Genomic DNA, 18,437 nt, shown 5'->3' with positions numbered 1-18,437 from the left:
TGGAGCTTTAAAGCCTCTGACAAAAGTTCTGGTCCATGAAAAGTGTCTGAGACTTCATGATACTAGTTCAGAATAATATTCTACAAAATATATACAAATATCAGCCATTAAAATTTACGTCAAATAACTCTAATTTTTAGTTACCTTTCCCTCCTGGTACCTGCCCAGGTTTCACTCGGCAAACTCCATAAACACGCAGGTATTTTAAGTACATGAGACACTACTAAGAACCTTAGGTTTCACCCATTATAAAAACCCTCTTGAGTGATCGCCCTGGGATCTTGGACCATTATACAAGGATTGCTATTTAAATTTGGAAATAGACAAATGAAAACAAGTATTTATAATTAGATAAGGCGCGATGCATGAGTGTGGATCCGATTCGTATATTCTTCGCGGTTCGTTCCTCAAAAATTGTTGGTTTTTTTCCCGCGATAAAGGGCTCGCAGGCACGAAGCGGGCTGCTCCAGGGCCTGTGCACTAGAAGTTCAGGACGATTTTCAATACAATCTCTGTTACTGGCTCACATCTAAAAGTTTACTTTTTGGTGTTTTATTTTTGGATGTTTTCCAATCTGAATTCTGAAACTAATGCAATCATGCATCGAGAAACAACCAAGATTATTGAATAACCAACGTCCGTCTTGCAAAGGTGTATAAAATCTTTGCAAACGTGTTTGATATGGTTTGTTTATTAGTTATTTGCATTTTTGTGCATTTAAAAGTTATTATTTGTTGCGAATTGTGCTCTCGTGTTTACTTAGTCAATATGAGTAAACGAATAACGGCCTGCTGTGTACCAGGATGCACATATTTAAATTGAAATCAAGTTCATATCTATACGAGAATAACTCTTTTCTTCCTAACTTCATTAATTTGTATTTAGGAAATCATTTTATTGAATGGTTAAATATGTTGAATGATTTTATCCTTATTTTACTTTTTTTATAGACATTCCATTCCTATGAATGAAGACGTTTGCAGAATTTGGTTGCAAAGAATAAATAACCTCAAGTTAATGCATGCAGATACAGTATTAACATCACATAGAATATGTGATATTCATTTTGAACCAATTTGTAGAAAACCCAATGGCAGGTTAAAAAAACTTTCACTGCCAACTCTACATTTACCTGGTAAGTACTTATATTTACTGTGACAATAAACCTCTTATGAATCCTAGTGAAAAGTTATGCAGAGAAAAAGAATTGCAATTTCCTCCAATAGTCAATGTCCCAATTTATAAACCATTCAATAGAAGCTCAAAATATATGGGATTAGATCTTATGTGGCAGGTTCAGTAGCGAAGAAATTATTTAAAAGTCTCAAATGCCACTTGTGTAAAAATATAATATTGTCAAACGAATTAATTAAGGCAAATTCATTAATATATTCTAGGGAACATAAAAAAATGTTTTATGTGCGCCTTCAGCAAAATTCTGTGATATTTTTAAAAGTTTTTCTGATAAAATCTTCGAAAGATTGCCCCAGTTAATCAATTCGTTATGCATAAAGAAACAATTATTTCGTTTGGAGGATTTGACAGACATTTTGTTCAGATCATAAGGATTATGTAAATATGTTTGTGAATATTAGTTTTAACATATGCATCTTTCATTACACAGGTATTATTAATAAAATTTTGAAGGGCAAAGATCAACAATATAAAGACTATGATGTGATGAATATGGCATATGTTAAATAAAGGGAAAGCTGCAAGAAAGACAATGGTAATCATTAATTAACCATGGTTATAAAATCGGTTTTTTATATACCATTGTATGCACCATGTACAAACAGAAAGATTTTTTAAACACTCCAATATCTCACTGTTGACATTCCTAAGCCTGCTAAAGTGTGAAGGAAAATTTTTTGTTTGTGGATATAGTTATAAAATGTTAAAAACAAAATAAATATTATAATAATCATCCTATGTTTCAATATTCCATCTACCTATATCCTGTATAAACCATTTAATTGTGAAATTTAGATGGTCGGACCTGGTTGTCACATAAATTGTAAATGAAACCAAAATATTTTACAAAATACTTCATTTAAACAGCATTTTAATTTCAGGTATTTATATTTTCTTGCAAACAACAATATTTGAATTTGAAATGTTAGCAAAATGAAAGTATTTGCATAATACTTTTGTTTCATTCACAATTTGATGCGACAACTAGCTTGGAGCATTTAAAATTACTCGAGTTATTTTCAAATTTCCCGCGAAGTTAGCTTGGATATGAACCTTAGATCAAATCTTTGATTGTAGAAATCTTTTTTCTTGGTATGGAGCCAGTCCGAAAGATGTCGCTAGGATCGAACTTTGTCGGCAAATTTTTATACAGAGTGGTAGATCTATCGAGTATATAATAATCTTTGGGTTGATCAGTAGCTCATCTAGTTGGAAATTATCGGATAGTGTCTTCTTCAAAAATTACGTGAAACTATACAGAAACATTTATCATAAGACAATAAACGCTGCCAAGGATATTTATTATAATAGGAGACTCACCAATTCTCGTAATGTTTCTAAAGAAACATGATCAATTGTGAATGATCTTCGCAGTACAATTAATGACATCAAGAAAAAGTCCTCATCTGGAACTGATATTAAAAATGTTTTGGAGTCTGCCCGATTGCGCATTAAATCACCTTACGACTTTAATTAACATTTCATGTTAAAATGGCACTATTCCCAATTGCCTCAAGATGGCTATTGTGCAAAATCAAAGTTAAATTGATCGTTTAAAGTAGATCATAATCAAGGCCAAAAAGTAGTCGTTTCAAAAATCTTGACCCTGGTGGAACAACTTTTTTTGCAATTTATATTTATTACCTCACAGTTTTAATTGCTTTAAAATAAAAAGTTGCTTAATTTATGTGTATAAACAATAATTGGTTAATAAAAAAAATGGTGCCGATCGAAAGTTTCGTTACAGGATGGTCCACAAACTTTTACATTTATTTCTAAATTATTTATTGGTCCCTTATTTTCGTGCTTATTTTCATATAAAACATTTTTATCTATATCTATTTGTAACAAACGATCAAATTATAACTAAACCATTTCTTTAAACTAAACAATAAGGGATATACAACCCTTCCAAGGGGTAAATTAAGAAGTTTGTCTTTTTTTAAAAATATCTGCCAAAAAGGTTGCAATTTATGTTTTAGAAATAATTATAAGGTATAATAAGAATCAGTTTCGTGTCACCATGTGCAAAATACCATAATACAGGGTGGTAAAAATAAGCCATTACGTCATATATTTTTATAAAAAAGCAATTCTATAAACAACAAGTATTGTTCAATCCGATTTTTTTTCAAAAAAGTGCATTTACAATAAATCTTTTTATCTTTGTCGTAACATATATCTACGAGGGGGGGTTCAGTAAGTTCTACTGAACTTACTCTCAAAATATCTCAAAATATGCAGGGTAGTTTTCGTATAATCATTTTAATAAGTTTCAATGGATCTAATTGAATAAGACGCCCAATTCGAATATAGACTGAGGTGCGTTTTCAAATTAACACCTAGTATAAATTTAAACCACGAATAAACTTGAATAAACTTATTAATTCGACACATATCTGATGTAATATAACGTAACTTATTAAAGCTTGAATTAAGAAAACCTTGACAATAAGGTTCATTTTGATTGTAAACAAAGTAATTAAAACAAATGTAAAGTAATGGAAATATTAATTCCTTCAATGCTATCACGTCTTTATGAACAACAGGTTGCTTTTAATGGCTTCCAAAGACTCTAAGAGAATTTATGGTTTTAATAAGAATTGGAAACAATTATTTTAGAATCATCAAAAATTCTTGTAAAGTATTCAATATAGCGATAGAATAAACAACTCACCTGTCCCTCAGTATTGGATCTGTACCAACCGTGGGTTCGTCCAAAATCAATAATTTTGGTTGATGTACCATACTCGCAGCGAAAGAAATCCTTCTCTGTTCACCACCACTACAGTTTTTGATATATCTATAAAAGAAACATTGAAAGTTTTTTGACAAAATATCATTAAAACCACATAAATAGTGATAGCAACAATGAAGAAGTACCTATGCAGAATCAGCTAATCAATCGATGGGAGACACAGATATCAGACGAAGAATCGACCAGGCAAAAAATGTATACTATGATTTTCTGCACTCAATCGGTTCTAGAGACGTATATATCAACAATAAAATAATTTGGGTTGTAAAACGTAGATTTTAACATAATAAATGACAGAGAATGGAGATCCCGATAAAATCTTCAGTTATAAAAAAATAATAAGGGACTACAAATCCTATTTGATGAGAATACAGAGGGTGGGCCACAAAAGCGTACGATTTTACAAACTCTCTTGCATTTGAACGTTATGAGAGGGAGCTGCGCGGTTGTTGGGGTTGAGTAGATCGGTTCTCAGAAATTTAGTCGCGATGTTTAATTTGGTTCGGTGTTTGTTTCGACTTGAGTTTGGATTACATGACATAAATCAGTGTCTGAGTCAAAGTGTGATTCGATCGTGGGTTACAAAGTTCGAAGCTACTGCTTCGACTTTCAATCAGAAGCCTACGGGACGCCCAAGATCAACAAGAACAGAAAACACAATTCAACAAACTTGTGGTATCTTTGCGTCGCATTTTGTCCAAAGATCTGAAATTACACCCGTATAAAATTCAACTTGTGCAGAAATTACAGCCCAATGATTTAATTTAAAGACGAGCTTTTGTTGGATTATTCTGTTCTCCGACGAAACCCTCGTGAAAAACATCAAAAGCTTCTGCATTCGCCGAAAGTAACCGTTTGGGCGGCCATATCAGCCCTATTTCTTTCAAAATCAACAGGGGCAATCTGTCACTGTAAATTCTGAACTATACATAGGCACGTTAAGGGGTTTTTTCTTTCCGCAACTGCAACAATTTGAAGCCTATAATCGTACGACATAGTTTCAACAAAATGGCGCGACATGTCATACTTCTAATGCCTATTTGGCGTTCGTAAACTAGATGTTAGCTGGGAAACTGATATCTAGCCGAGGTGACATTGAATAGCCGCCTAGAAGTCTGGACCTAACACCAACGGATTTTTTTATGTGGTGATACCTGAAAAGTAGAGTCTACTCCAATAACCCAGTCACGCTTAATCAGTTGAAGACCAACATCCGAGAAGAAATAGCAGCTATTCCTCGCGCAATGTGCCAGCGAGTTAATACCAATTTGAGATCTAGATTCGAGGAATGTTTGCAGCGCGATTGTGCACACCTGGATGATGTTCTTTTTAAGAAATGAATTTGCCAGATGTATATTTCAAATAAAATGAAAAATTATTTATTATTCTTTTGTTAAATTAGCAAAACTTTCTGGCCCACCTTGTAGAAGAGGAACTATTGGTTAAGAACAATTTAACAGCGAGCTGTAGCACCATAAACAAAGAAGTTTCTGATTTACGTATAGTTTCAAAGTAATTTAGTCTACTCAGGTGGCATATGAACATCTTAAACAATCAGAAGAGCCCTCGTATATTATCATGACTTAGGAGGATCGTTACGAAAATGAGTTTTTACTATATACGAAGGTTGCTATTTAAGTTTTGTGATATGGCAACATTTTTTGTGAATATATCAAATCTGACATTTTGATATATATTTGAAACATTCATTAATGAAATCGCGATGGTGCGTGGATTTTGGATTAAACCAACAGCAATGTGCCGATCAACTATCTTCGACTTTTGGTCGTCGTCTTTCAAAACGAGCCAAATCCAACAAAAATAGTTCGTGCCCGAAGCACATCGAAGCAAATGGTCGCTTGTTTTTTCGGAATAACTAGACATGTTGCCACCGATCCATTAGAATAACGTCGAAGAGACAATTCTAAATGATACACCAGTATTTGTTTGCCAGATGTGTTAGAAAAAATCAGGAAAACCAATCGTAGAAGTCGAATCATTCTCCACTACGACAATATGAGATTTCACACAACAATTCAAACGTTTTTGAAAAGTCAAAACATCGAATCGATGGGTCATCCACCGTACAGTCCTTGTTCGGTACCCAATGATTTCGTCGTATTACCGCAGATCAAAAATAAATTGCGAGGTCAACGTTTTTCTATCTAAAGAAGCGAATGATGTAAAATGCTTCGATAATTGTTCCAAACGCATACAAAAGGGAATATTTTGAAAAACAATAAAACGATATCTAATTATGACTATTTGTCTATATAAATTTGAGTAGCGACCCTCGTAAACTTCATAGAATTAAGAGTTTAAATTAAAAGGTGTTCATCGTTTATGATAAAATATGGGGCGTTGAGTACGTAAAGCTTCTGGTAAGCGCGTTGAAACACTTTGGTTTGAACCTTTTGACTGTGAGGTTTGTACAAGTGTTTGAATCGTGCTCGTTTGAGTGCTGGGTACTCACAAATGACTTGGTTTACAGTTTATTTCTCTTCCAAATACTTGCGACACTCAGGATCGTTTGCAACGTATGAAGATGACTGTCTAGTTAACTCGCCAGTCGAGTTTCGCACCGGAGCAGTTGTTTAGTAAGAGAAGCAGAAGGTTTGTCTTATATCAGATGCTTTTATCCATCTCCGCATAGCCCCCCTTCCGAGCGGATTGCTCCAACACTAGAAAGGATTCTGAGTGGATGCGTGGCGATCTTAATCTAGCGAGAGAGTCCGCTTTAACGTCGCCCGAGTGACCGGGAAACTAAACTAGTTGGATATTACATTTGAAAACGTGAAATAGAAAATAAACATCCACTTACCTTTTATCAGTAGGAAGATCTAATAACTGTACCAATTCGTGGTACCGTTTTTTAATTGTGTTTTCCGGTACATCGTATATTCTACCAAAAAAATATATAGTATCCTTCACGGTAAACTCTGCTATCAAGGATATACTCTAAAAAATACAAGGGTACAAATATTTACCTGTTAGTTCATCTGAATATTACTTTTGTGTTTGATAGAAAATTAAAAATTATAATTACTTGAGGCATATATCCTAGAATTGCACCAGGTATTTCTCGTTGCTTTTCCCCTAAAACGTATATTTCACCACTGTCGATTTTGATTCTTCCAGTAATACAGCGCAGTAAAGTGGTTTTACCACAACCGCTGGATCCGAGGAGACCATATCTGGAAGTAAACGTATAGTTCTTCCAAAATCAAATGCAGATTATAACAATCCTTGCGGGCATTTTTTTTTTTTTTGATTTACCATAGGCATAGATACCTCATTTTATAAATTTATTATTTATATAAATACTTTTAAAAATCTTATGCGAGAAAGTATTATTTAAAAGGCGATCGAATCATTTTAAATTGGACGGCATTATTTAGACAGATGCACTTAATTGTAGTCCTAGTTGGAACTTGGAATATTAAATTATAAAACGTAAATAGACGAGTAAAATGTACCTGCCTGTTTGAGGAAGTTTGGTTTAAACAGGGTATCAGACGTGAACTGAGTCCTTTTTGTACCCCATTCGTCTATTAGAGGCCGCTTCCGGCCCCTGGGCCGTATCAATAAGGCCCGCGATCGCAATGTGTCAGAGAAAGAAGAATCATGTTTTTTAGAGATTTTAAACTTCATTTGATACTCCAGCATTCCAGTAATAAAGTTCCAGCCCCGAATACTGTAATACCGTTGCACTGTATTACCAACGGTCACGTCAACATCCAATCCAATTGACTATAGCTTCAGCTGTTTGACTACATATGAGGCCGTCAGCGCAAAAGTGGTCTAATCAATAATTTCCCTACATTGAAGTTCGATGCAGAAATGGCCTAATGTTAGTTACCCATGTAACTAAGAGATGGCGCAACTAAATATCTTTTTCCACAGCACATCTTGTGACAAAAACGCAAAAGCGGCCTAACCTGGTTAAGCCATTTTTACACACTCCATTCATAAGACAATAAACCGCAAATAGTTATCGTCAGATTTGAATTTGAGTATTTTTTATTTTCTTTACGCTGAAAGAGTTGAAAATCCAGCATCGAAGTTTATTTTTAGCAAAGTATTTAATGAATAATTTAACCTGAGTTTTCATCCCCATGTAACATATTCATACAAAAAGTGTGATGCATTTAATATTAAAATCAAGGCGGGTGAAAATGATGAAAAAACAAGACTCGTACAAGGAAGAAACTTGCATTTGCTCAAGGCAAATGCTGCAAGGAAAGGCTTAAAAAAAGATGTAAAAATAGTAAAGATGTATGTGTAATTTGCTTCGATCTTATGAAAACACTTCCAGCCCCTGTTATTAGCACAAGAGTATGTTATTACAAGCGTCATCTCTGACATACTGCTTAGATGTTGATAATATGAAAAATCAAGAAGTGCACATGTTTTTGTGGGATTAAACTTTAACATCCAGAGGTTCCCAAGAAATAACTGTCTATTGTATTTCTTAAAAAATATTGTAAAATGCAAACATCTCATGATGTACTCTGGTCAATGTGGAGTTTACTATTTCCGAATCTTCTGAATATGGTATTTATAAAATTGACAAAAAATTTTTTGTGAACGGACATTCATACAAGTCGTGCGATCAGGATTTTGGTTTAGTGTAAAAACAGAAACGGTTCTTCAAAAACATCTACAGGGTTTTCCAATAAGAGGTGTTATTTTGATATTCAAAGAAAAATGCCATTTTTTGAGATAAACGATCGGATGTTTATTTCATTATAAAGAGGAAGGTATGCCGTTAATAATGGAACACAACATCAGCCAAATGGCCGCCACGATTGCCCTTACAGGACCATACCCTTTTCATGAAATTTTCCGTAACCAAATTGCAAAGCGGCTGCCCTATGTCCTCGATAGCCTCACGAATTCCATCTTTGAGGTCTTGAATCGATGCTGGACTGTTGGCGTAGACCTTTCACGTAGCCCTAAAGGAAAAAGTCGCAAGGTGTTAAATCACAAGATCTCGGTGGCCAATTGTGATCACTTCTTCGAGGGAAATTTTTCCCGTAAAAGATCGATGGTTTCGTTGCTTATGTGGCACGTAGCGCCGTCTTGTTGAAAGTAAACGTTGTCCAAATCTATACCATCCAATTCCGGCCATAAAAAATCATTAATCATCTCTCGATAGCGCAATCCATTCACCGTAACTGTTGCTCCAGCCTCATTTTCGTAAAAGTAAGGTCCAATGACACCGCCAGACCATAAACCGCACCAAACAGTCACGCGTTGAGGATGGAGAGGATTTTCAACAATATCTCTTGGGTTTTCCGAGCCCCAGATTCGGCAATTTTGTTTATTGACGTAACCACCAAGGTGGAAATGGGCCTCATCAGTTAAGATGATTCCGGATCATTTTCATGCATTTCAAGGACCCAATCAGCAAAGACACGACGTTGTTGATGATCGACCGACTTGAGTTCTTATGTTAACTGAACTTTATAGGCCTTAAGACCCAAGTCTTTATGCAAAATACGGTGGAATGACGTTTGTGGAATGGCTAATTCCAAAGAACGACGAGGAATGGACAAACCTGGATTTTATTCAACACTTTGGGCTACAGCAGCAATATTCTCAGTTGTACTTGAGCGACGTGCACGGGTTTTATTGTTCACATCACTAACTTGTCCCAACAGCTCAAATTTTTCCACCAATTTCTGTATTGCGGTCCGAGAATGTGCTTCACGTCGACCCAAAAATGTTTTAGTTTTACGAACCGTGTCTGCCAAACTTTCACCATTTTTATAGTGAATTTTAATAATTTCAATGCCTTGTTGAAGCGTGTACCGTTCCATTTTCATTAATGGCGTAGTTTCTACTTGTCAAATGTCAAAAAATGACAGCTTCGAACGTGACATTTACCGAAATAGCGGGCTGTTCAAAATAACACCTCTTATTGGAAAACCTTTTATGTGCCTGAAGACTGGTAGCAAGTTATTTAAGCGGCTAGAAAGAGTAAACCGTTCAAAATAATTTCTATGACAAAATATTTATGTTTTTTTTTGCAAACCTATAGAAAAAAAGGCAAACTTGAATGATTAAAGATGCAATGATTAATTTTTTGTGAAGTGCATCCTTTTAAATTTTTATTTTTCGTTAAGTTGACCTTGAAAAGAGGAATTCTGTTATCATTGAAAATCTTTATCTTTTATATCCTACTACTCACCCAATCAGTGAAAAGAAGAAGAAAGATTCAATAGAGTTATTGTCTTACATACCCCCAATTAATCATGATTTTTACAGCAATTTTACATTGATGAGATTTTCATCGACAACCTCGATGACCTACATGATTAATTGTTTTTTTTTATTTTTATTGTATGGTGTAATAAAAATAAAGAGATTAATGGTAATATTGATTTTTATTCCTGGTCACAATAGCCTAACTTATAAATTGATATCAGAGAAATCATAAACCATAATGTCACAATAAGTAAATAAATATTACACTTTTTGTTTCTAAAATAATTCTATCTTAAAAGTAAATTAGCTAAAACAATAAATTATTTAAATTTTTAAGGTTAGGTGTCATTTTTCAATTGTTTTTTAATTCTTACATTGCTCTTTTAAAAATGCCTCGAAAGCAAAAGCCCCGTGTACCAAAAGCTGCACGAAATAAAGAATCTTCGATTCACTCAGAAATAAGAAGACAACAGCAAGCAGAACGAGTGTTTTGAGAGCAGCTGAAACTCCTCTTCAAGGACGAGTTCCTTCGGAACGACAAGCTACACTTTAGGTAGATAGAAACTCCAGAACAATCGCGCAGACGATAAGAATTCATAATGTAGAAATGCAGACCACGCGCCGTCCAAATTTCATTGGATTGGTCGGTTTTAATGGTACTAGGTTTCAATATGATCCTTCAATTTAATATCATAATCAACCTCAATGTGAAACTGTTGGAATGTGCTGTTCTAATGGTAAAGTTTCACTTCCATCACTTGGTGAACCAGAACAACCATTGTCCAGTTTTACGAATGAGTTGAAGTAATTTTTACCAAAATAAGAAATTATACGAGGCATATTTTTTAAATAAGTACCGTTTTGCGATTCCGCCGCCGCAACCCCAAGGTCGGAGTTCTACACATGCGCGCTGGTTACCTACATCTCTTGTCTACGCACTGACGCCATTACAGTCTGATTCTTCATTGTGTACGTTGTTTACTGAGTGTTTAAGATGCCTCCGACAATCGTGAGTCCCGCCGATTGTGAAATACGGGCAGTTATACGCTTTCTTAGTGCTACAGGCATAAAACCGATCGATATTCATCGAGAGATTTGTGAGGTTCACGGACAAAACAATATGAGTGATTATCACCCAAAAAAGCAAACAATTTCTGCCCGGAAAATCATGTGTGCACAGTTTTTTGGGACAGAAAAGGAGTATTGCTAGTGGAGTTTCGGCCTCGTAATGAGACAATCAATGCAGCGTCTTATTGTGAGACATTGAACAATCTGCGTCGTGCAATCCTGAACAAAAGACGTGACAAGTTGAGTAAGGGTATCGTTTTGCTGCATGTGGCTAATCGGGCCAAATATCTCATCAAATCTTTTCAATGGGAAACTCTAGATTATCCTCCCTGCAGCCCTGATCTGGCGCCCAGCGACTACCATTTGTTCCTGCACTTGAAGAAACACCTGGGCGGTCAGCGTCTTTAAGACGATAACGAAGTCAAAACAGTTGTGATACAGTGGTTAACAAGAAGTCAGGCGGCAGAATTTTATGAGGAGGGTATTCAAAAACTGGTGCCACGTTATGACAAGTGCCTCAATATTCACGGAAATTATGTAGAAAAGTAGATTAAGGTACAGGCTTTCACTTCTTTTTTTAATTCCAAAACGGTACTTACTTAAAAAATATGCCTCGTAACTCTTGCTTTCAATCATATTGATTCATTTCTATTGCAATAGTCTCTGATATTTATTTAATGGCTTCAATGCGAGCGAAGTTGCGGGTAAAACCTAGTTTTGTAATGAATAAATGATTTATCTAGATCGTATATAACAGAAAATACTTACATACTCCCCCTTTCCACATTTAAACAAAGCTTGTTTAAAATTTTATGGGGTCCGTACGACTTTTCTACTTCCTTGATGCACACAGCCAGATGATCATACATATTTAGCTTAAAAATAAATTGAAATATTAGAGAGAGAAACTAGTCGATTTTAGAGAAAAAAATTTAACACAAGGTTTCGATTTGTTCACATTTAAATGTTATTAGATGCACTTTTGTACTAACAATTTATATTTTTTTGCGATTTGCGATTTGCTGTTTTTTTTATCGTAGTTCGTGACAATAACTTGTTTTCATTCAATGCTATTTTTAACATACCCACTTTAATGCATTTTGTTTTGATCGAATTCTACATTAAAACACAGACAAATAAAGTAATTTGATTATATTATGGCAGACGGCAAATACTATGCAAATTATTATTTACCCGATATTAGAATTAGTAAACATAATATGGTAAATAGGTACAGGGTGTTCCGGGACTTGATGCAAAAAATTCGAGAGCGAGTAATTGACGTGAAAATGATGCTGTGACATAAAAAAGTTATAGACGTTTGAAGTTGCGTAATCAGAACTTACATATTTGAGTATATTTTCCAGGCTGAACTTCCGAAAAACGCCAATGAAATTTTACAGGCGACGTCGATATTTTTGAAATTCCCGCGAGCTTGCAAGGTCGAAAATCATTTCGTGCACAGGTAAGTGGAAGCAGAAATATCCTCCATTTTGGTCGTTCATTGAATTAGTGGTTAATAAAACATTGCAAGTTAAAAACATTTTTTGTATTTTGATTATTTGAATTGAAATTGAAAGGAATACTTTCAAAAATGTAAGTAGATATTAAATAATCCAAAGTTTTTAGGCTCTCTTATTATTCACAAATAACATTATCCCAGACACAGACCCTTCCAAAAAGATGGAACCTTTTTAAAATAGCAACAATTATGCCATCAGAGGCTCAAGCAAAAATTTGGGCTATTAATAATAGTCTTGTGCGAGTCGATAGATAGTGCAGCAAGCACAACCAGTTTGCTAAATGGTATGATGATGGTACTGTTTTTGGCCACCTCATATGTTTCGGAAAAATCAAGTGCAGATCGTTCGACCAAGAAGGTTCGGCGGCAGAAGAAACATGGTTCGAACGATTGCACACTAACGTCCGTCAAAGAATAATCATCACCTATTGTTTTTCACACGGATTTTCATTTGAACAGACGATTAAAGAGGCCTTAATGTTGGAAACAACAGTTTTGTCAGAATTAGTGAGCGACGTCTTCAACTATACCCGCGAAGTTGAGCATATGAAGATGAAGGCCAAATTGGTGTGGATGGTTGCGTCGTTAAAATAGATCAATGTAAAATCGGACGAAGAAAATACAATAAAGGGCGCATGGTCGACGGTTAATTGATGATCGAGCGTGGCGGCGACCGCTACCGATTGAAAATATGTCCTGATAACTCTAGAAGTGTCGAAACATTGATGGAGCTGATAAAGAAGCATGTCAAAGTCGGGACTATCATTTATACTTACTACTGGAAAGGATATTTTGCGCTAGAAAGTGAAGTCTACCAGCACATTATAGTCAACCATCAGAGCACTTTGTTGACCCTGAAACAGAGGCCTACACCCAAAATATTGAATCCAGCAGGAGCCATATGAGAAGAAGAATATCGAGGGGGGAATCAGAAGTAACTTGGACCTGCATCTTTGTGAATTTCTCTGGAGACGAAGAGTCCGGCGAAAAAATGTGGATCTATTCGATGCAATCATTGTAGATATAAAATTTTTGTATCCTGTAAAGAATGATTAACCTCCAATGGAAGAGGATGAGGAAAGTGAAAGTGCGGAATGAAATTGCTTTTCTTTTATTTCTATTGCTTTTATTGCTCTTTCGATATCGGGAAATACGCAGAGACATGTGGTTCATGAACAATGGAGTTCATCCCCATTTCCTAAATGATGTAAACAATCATCTTAATAACATTTTTCCTGATAGGTGGATTGGTCGAGGAGGTCCATTTGGCCACCATATTCCCCTGATTTAAATACAATGGATTCATTTTTGGGGGATATCTTAAAAGCTTGGTGTATGCAACACCGGTAATGAAATGAGCGATACAATAAAATGTGACGCCATTAGGCCGCATCTTGGAACGCTTTTTTCCTGAAAGTATTTTCAATAAACAATTACAATTGATGCTAATTTTCTTTACAATGTTTCTTTATGACGAATGGTTATCGTGGCATATACAATGATCTAAAAGTCTACTAAACTATAAATTTTATCGAGTTCAACATGGAATATTGAAAGATCGATTGAAAAATTTATTTTCGCTACCTCTCGATTGTACAAGTTGTCCTTGTAAAAGTTACGGATTGTTAACCATTGTGCATGAGCCAGCCCCGATCTGCTCAGATAGCAGTACTGCCATACAAGCCATAACGACCGAATGGTTGTGCTTTAGGCTAGAAATTGTGTGCATAAAAGTCCTACAAAATTTGGTGAGTGATGGTCGGTTCGTTTGGATGTCCTGGCAGTCGGGCAACGACGAAGCTGACTCGCTCGCCATAATGGGATCGTCAAATCCTCCGATGAGTCCAGAACCCATTCTGCTCGAAAGATTGGCTTTGCAGAGAGGGATGGAAACATCTGGCTTGAAACAAACCTCTCACCAAATGACTGTTCTAATGCTAAATTCGACTTTTAACAGATAAACTAAAATCCAACGTCTTCTAGAACGGTTGGAAACGTAGACTCGTGACCTGCCTAACTGGTCTAATCCAGGGGTCTCCAAACTTTCCAGCCTTAGGGCCATACTGATTACTATTATCATTGTTGCCGGTGGTAAAAAGTGAAATAGTCCAAAGTCCGACAAAGTACGCAACGTTTAAAAAAGGCTACAAATCGGACTAAAGTCCGCAAAAGAGTACGAGCCAGTACCTTCTATCGCTAACAGATGGCGCTAATAGCACGTACAGAATAATCTCGGTTCGAGAAAGTTCTGGTGTTTTTCACTCACTTTTAGATGGCACTAATTGGAATATATAAGAAGGCTAGTGGCGTAACCACAAGTCAGTTCCTATGACACTGTTGTGAAATAAAATGGCGCGTACCTCTTTAAAACGTGTTTATGCGTGTTTAAGTTTAAGACATCTTTGTAACAGTATTTTGATTTGAATTGTTGCTTTTGTGTGTGATTTAGTAGTATGGAAAAGAAGCGAAAAATTGATAATGAATGCAGAAAATTCAAAGATCAGTGGAACATTCAGTATTTCGTAATTGAGTCCAGTAACAAGGCGCTATGTTTGATTTGCAATAAAAGCATAGCTGTTCTCAAAGAATCTTAACATTAAACTTCATTATGAAATAAAACTTTTTCAAAATTACTCAAAATATACAGGAAGTTTGCGGACAGAAAAATTCGAAGCGATGAAGCGCCGATTGAAACCGCAGCAATCTTCATTTACAAAACTCAAAACTGAACAAGATGCTGCAACTCGCGCCAGCTTTCGTGTTGCTCTTGAAATTGCAAAATGTGGAAAACCATTCACCGATGGAGAAATGATCAAAGAATGCATAATTGCAGTAGCCGAAGAAATGTGCCCTGAAAAGGTAAATTTATTATAAATTGTCAGTATGTCAGCAAACACTGTGGCTCCAAAGGTAGAAAACATCGCTGAAAATATATCCTCTCAACTGTTCGATAAAAATGGACATGTTGAGTGGTTTTCTTTGGTCTTGGATGAGTCAACAGATGTGTCGGATACTGCTCAAATATTGATTTATATTCGAGGAGTAGATAAAAGCCATGAAGTACATGAAGAACTTGATGTGTATAGAATTCATGACACAACTACTGGGGTACAGATATTTTTAAACTAGTTGAAATGGCCATTAATCAAAAGAACCTTCGATGGAAAAACTTGAAATGTATTACAACTGATGGAGGCAAAAACATGAGTGGGAAAGATAAAGGAGTGGTCGTTCTTGTGTCAAAGGCTGTAGAAAATGACGGTGGTTCAAAACCATTAGTCTTCATTGTAGCATTCATCAACAGTTTTTGTGCGGAAAATGTTTGGATATGTCTGAAGTTCTGAAACCAGTCATATCAACTGTTAATTTCATAAGATCTTTTGGGCTGAATCACCAACAATTCCAACAATTTATTGAAGAGATTGGAGAAAATGACTTACCTTATCATACTGCCGTACGTTGGCTTAGTTGTGGGAAAGTCTTTCGGCGCTTTTTTGCACTTCGAGCAATGATCGAAATTTTTTTGAATGAAAAGCATCGCCCTCTTACTGAATTACAAAACAACGCATGGCTGTGGAAGTTGGCATTCTATGTTGATTTGACAAAACATGTGAACGAACTAAATTTGAGATTGCAAGGAGAAAACCAGCATCTTCCTGATTTGTACACTAATATTAAATCATTCCGAAAGAAATTGATACTGTTTCAATCACAACTACGAAATAAATGTTTTTCTCATTTTAAAACATGTGAAATATTCAGCCACACCACTGAGACTGAGTTTCCTATCGATTTTGCAATCGAAACTTTGAGTGCTTTAAAAATAAATTTTGATACTCGTTTCTCGGACTTTGATGTCATTCCGAATCAAATTAAGATTTTCCAGAACCCTTTTGATACTGACATTGAAACCCTAGCCCTGGAACTTCAAATGGAAATGATTAATCTACAGTGCAGTGATATAATTAAGAACAAATATCAAAACTCATCTTTGTTGGAATTTTATAAGAGTCTTCCACTGACACAATTTGATAATTTGCATAAATTCGGTAGTGGGCTGTTTTATTGTTTTTGGTACCTGCTACTTATTTGTGTGAGAAGACCTTTTCCAAAACGAAGTACACAAAATATATTTCTAAATCTAAATTAACTAATGAGCATCTTGAATCTCTTAATAATTGGTACAAGTAAAATTAGTCCACAACTACAAACTATTGTCAGTGGAAAATCTCAATTACATGAATCTCATTAGTTATGTTTTTATTTAAAATGTAAGTTGGATTCATTTCAATAATTTGTTAGTTATTATATACTGAAGTTAAATTTTCTGCATATTATACATGCCTTTACTACATACTACAATTCTGTGTTTCTTTATCCAACTTATCACAAAAACAATAACAATAAGCCTACAACACTGTTATGAGTAGTTAGCCCATGACCATATCAATGTAGATGTCATATTAATAATTGAAATACTTCAGTATACTAAATTTAATTTGCTATAAAAAATATGTTCTCTAAAAGGAGTTTTCTAGCTCTCCGCGGGCCGGACAAAATCTGTCCGCGGGCCGGATGTGGCCCTCGGGCCATAGTTTTCATGTTAAAGGACACGTCAACAAGTCGCTCCTGAAGTGCAACCAATCCAAAATACAAAGGTTTAAAGAGATCTAAATGGGCTGCGATATCAACGCGATGAATCATATGCCGTTACTTTTTTGAAAATGAAAGGAGACGTACGTAGTTATGTGCAGATGTTAGACGACTTCTTTGTTCCCGAACTGCAAAACTTTAATAATTATGATACAAGAACATGGTTCCAGCAGGACGGAGCAATTTCACAAACGTTCAACAGATTTTGAAACGAATTCGTGAAATTTTTCAAGGCAAATTGTTCTCCAGAAGAGGTGATACAAGTTGGCTTACGCGTAGTCCAGTTTTAACACCTATGGACTTTTTGCTGTGGGCTTATGTCAAATATAAAGTTTAAGCTAACAAATCGACTTCCCTTCGCAGGAAATATCCGTCACGAAATCGTAGTCATCTCAGATTTTAGTTTTTCTTGATAAATCCTCTTGATTTAAGGTCTCTTTCGATAGAAAATTAGTTTCAAAAAACGTTTTGAACGTTATCAAAATATGACTTTGTCATTGACATTATTATATTAAGGATTGATCAAGAAAATTATAACTCACAATATTACTATTGGCGAAACTATAAAATTATATTTTTTTTCGTTGAATATAAGCAAGTATTCAAAGCGGTACTTACCATAAACACACACACACACACACACACAATTAAACGTCACTTTTCTCTAAAAATATCTCACAGACCTCGTCGCGACCGAAACTCAGCGATCGCCTTTACGGATTTCAATAAAAATTTAGTTGATAATTGAGTTTCTCACAACCCGATAAATATATTTTGTTTATTCAAGGTCGAAACATTATTTATTCATATATCGATTGAAAAATAAGGACTAGCGATACGATTCACTAAAATTTGAAACAAAAAAAATAAAGTTTTTAACTGGTAATAACGATAATTAAGTATAGTAAACACTTTTTTCAATCAATTTCATTTATAATGAATTCATACTAAAAAATGAATAAAAAACATTTAAATTATTTAAGGTGTTTGTCTCATGTGGTTCACTCACGTTCGGTTTGGTAACGAATTGTT

The 18,437-nt window shown here is 35.1% G+C and overlaps 2 protein-coding genes across 5 annotated transcripts in view; one reads left to right on the top strand and one right to left on the bottom strand.

Annotated features, from left to right (window-relative positions):
• Positions 1–3,301, top strand: part of LOC130445618 (biorientation of chromosomes in cell division protein 1-like 1) — a 15,448-nt gene extending 12,147 nt beyond the window's left edge. The window contains exons 8-9 of one of the 2 annotated variants that reach the window (XR_008910070.1): positions 951–1,135; positions 1,625–3,301. The gene's annotated coding sequence lies outside the window, so the exon portion shown is untranslated. Of the gene's footprint in view, positions 1–950 lie in introns of both variants that reach the window. The other variant, XR_008910069.1, reaches the window with a different exon arrangement.
• The window catches only part of LOC130445619 (ABC transporter G family member 20-like), a 24,766-nt gene extending 6,329 nt beyond the window's left edge, over positions 1–18,437 (bottom strand). Inside the window, exons 1-5 of one of the 3 annotated variants that reach the window (XM_056781352.1) lie at positions 18,024–18,437; positions 11,999–12,105; positions 6,999–7,146; positions 6,774–6,910; positions 3,872–3,997 (exon numbers count right to left, since the gene is read on the bottom strand). In XM_056781352.1, coding sequence (XP_056637330.1) covers positions 3,872–3,997; positions 6,774–6,910; positions 6,999–7,146; positions 11,999–12,105; positions 18,024–18,026 — 521 coding nt within the window. In that variant the 5' untranslated portion in view covers positions 18,027–18,437. Of the gene's footprint in view, positions 1–3,871; positions 3,998–6,773; positions 6,911–6,998; positions 7,147–11,998; positions 12,229–12,576 lie in introns of those variants that run through there. The other 2 variants (XM_056781351.1, XM_056781350.1) reach the window with 2 other exon arrangements.

The sequence above is a fragment of the Diorhabda sublineata genome, chromosome 6 (genome assembly GCF_026230105.1).
Source record: "Diorhabda sublineata isolate icDioSubl1.1 chromosome 6, icDioSubl1.1, whole genome shotgun sequence".
NCBI classification, from domain to species: Eukaryota; Metazoa; Arthropoda; class Insecta; order Coleoptera; family Chrysomelidae; genus Diorhabda; species Diorhabda sublineata.
This window is presented reverse-complemented; position numbering and strand designations above follow the sequence as displayed.